Source organism: Vigna unguiculata, chromosome 1 (assembly GCF_037176805.1).
Source record: "Vigna unguiculata cultivar grain cowpea cultivar isolate G323 ecotype 2 chromosome 1, ASM3717680v1, whole genome shotgun sequence".
Taxonomy (NCBI): Eukaryota; Viridiplantae; Streptophyta; class Magnoliopsida; order Fabales; family Fabaceae; genus Vigna; species Vigna unguiculata.
Genome location: NC_140792.1, coordinates 13,224,516 through 13,226,615, shown reverse-complemented (window position 1 = coordinate 13,226,615; position 2,100 = coordinate 13,224,516). Strand labels below are relative to the sequence as shown.

At 36.5% G+C, this 2,100-nt stretch overlaps 1 protein-coding gene across 1 annotated transcript; it reads right to left on the bottom strand.

Moving 5' to 3' along the window:
* Positions 1–207: 207 nt before the first annotated feature.
* On the bottom strand, positions 208–1,828 carry LOC114195310 (transcription factor JUNGBRUNNEN 1-like). Its single transcript, XM_028085732.2, has 3 exons — positions 1,513–1,828; positions 996–1,315; positions 208–779 (listed from the first exon to the last, which is right to left on the bottom strand). The coding sequence occupies exons 1-3, from the start codon at positions 1,715–1,717 to the stop codon at positions 378–380; spliced, it is 927 nt and encodes a 308-aa protein (XP_027941533.1). The 5' UTR covers positions 1,718–1,828; the 3' UTR covers positions 208–377.
* Between the last annotated feature and the right edge of the window lie 272 nt (positions 1,829–2,100).

The following is a 2,100-nucleotide window of genomic DNA, read 5'->3' as shown; positions in this document are numbered from 1 at the left end:
TTGGCGAAGACCGCGAGGTGAAAAAATAATTTATTAGTTGTATTTCTCTTCCTACTTTTTGACTTTAATTATTTGTCTCCGTTGTTTAAATTTGCTTACAAATTCTACTCATCCTCTTTCTATAACTACATCACCAACGATTAACTCTATGAATCAAATTAAGTTATGTAAAATTAATATTTATACACGAAACCAGAAATAGATGGATTATAAGAAGCAACATATTCATATCATATGTCAACAAGTCTGTCACTACAAGTCATCATGATCAACAGAATGAATAATCTCTAATACAAGCAAACGCACTCTTATGATATAGATTTCATTCTAACATCTAACTAACTACGATCAACTCAACATGAATTCCACATCTTGATCTACAAGCTAGGCGAATCAACAGCAAACTTCACTACCGATCCAAGTTCATCCCAGTTATCGAATGTGAAAAAATCGTTCCCAGGTAGGTTGGTCCAAAGGTTAGGAGCTGGTGCAGTAAGTTGAGGTTGCTGCTGTGCCACTGTAGAGCACAACTGACTAACCACATTAAACTGATTCCTTTTATCACTGTTTGTATAGTTGATGGCGGGCTTCTGCTCGTTGTGATAGTGGCCACCAAAATTTATATACGATTCTTTGTTACCACCGTCAAACTCCATATTGCTCTCTCTTGAGCTCTTGTCATAAAATGCATGGCGCTTAGCAGATACTTGTTTCAAGTCCGGCACGTGCTTCCTCTGTGACACGTTTCTCTTGAAAATTCTACACAACGTCCAAATTTCCTGCAAATTGTATGAAAACATTTGAGGAATTTCTCCTAATGCTAAGTGAAAAATTAGTAAGTTGTGAAAAACTAAGGTTAAGTGACCAATAAATAATGTAGTGAAAAAGTCACCCTTATGTTAATTCCCATACTATATGTTTATTTATGGTGAGGTGAGAAATAATGTATTGAAAACAAGGGTTTAGTCTTGTTTATAATATATATAATTTCTTACAGCTTCTTGGGGAACATCTACATAATTCCTGGAGTTCGGAAAGCTTGTGTTGGTGTCTGTGTTAGAAGGAAGACGAAACTCGTGCATCATCCAATCGGTTTTGGTGCCTTTGCCTGCACTGCCACGGTAATAGACTAGTGTTTTTTTTAGTCCAATGCAGTCATTGCCTTCTCCACCTTGTGAGTACACTGGTTTGTCTATGCCGGTTGCTTTCCAAAACCCAGACCCAGTCACTCTATTAGGCCTTATGCTATTCCTATACTTCCTCCCTCTTCTGCAGAAGAAGTAACCCTCCTTCTCTCCTCCACTGCCACTGCTTTCTGATTACAGACAATTAAAATTAACAATAATGAAAAAGAATAATCATTATTTCTTGTTGGGGTGTGTTTTAGATGAAAGCCCTATTCTTGATTCCATGATATTGATTTCATTTTGCAAAAAAACTTTCTAGAACTTTGAAGTTTAAGATAAACAGAAGAAGATCTAGAAACAGAAGAAGATAGAGCAGAAAACATACTTGGAAGATCCCAAGGATCGTATTTGTAAATGTCAATCTGTTTGATGAGCTCGATGCTGATGGGTTTCTTATCAAGCTTCCTTCGTAGATAGAAACTAACAAGCTCTTCATCTGTGGGGTGGAATCGAAATCCAGGAAGTGGAATTTCATCGTCATCCACACACTCATGATGATTATCCTTGTTGAAACTTTCGCTCACACCCATCTTATCTCTCTCTCTGTGTATAAATATATATTTCCGTGTGTGTGAGTTTGTCTTGCTTTTGGCTGAATAAAAGGGGGAGAGAGAGAGAAAGAAATGGTGAAACAATTTCAATGAAGTGGAGAACCTTCTTTCCATTATTATAGTGTGAAGAGAGTCTAAGGATAAATGAAGAGGTTTTTCATGCAGGTCAAGTCATGAGCTCTGACTTGTGCCCTCATGATGTTTTGGTGGAGACTCGTTCTATTGTTTAATTTAAAGTCACCATTTAAGACTTATAAATATTCTTAAATAATTGAAAAATTATTTAATGCATAGAATGGATCTCTTCCCTTCAAATACTTTTCTTCTGTTTGTCATAGAAGCTGCCAATAATTGCTCCTATT

Excerpts from the sequence above, each read along its gene's own strand:
- LOC114195310 (XM_028085732.2), bottom strand. The coding sequence starts at position 1,717 with ATGGGTGTGAGCGAAAGTTTCAACAAGGATAATCATCATGAGTGTGTG. Across the intron at positions 1,316-1,512 it reads CGATCCTTGGGATCTTCCAA|AAAGCAGTGGCAGTGGAGGA; the intron begins GTATGTTTTCTG and ends GTCTGTAATCAG. Across the intron at positions 780-995 it reads TAGATGTTCCCCAAGAAGCT|GAAATTTGGACGTTGTGTAG; the intron begins GTAAGAAATTAT and ends TACAATTTGCAG.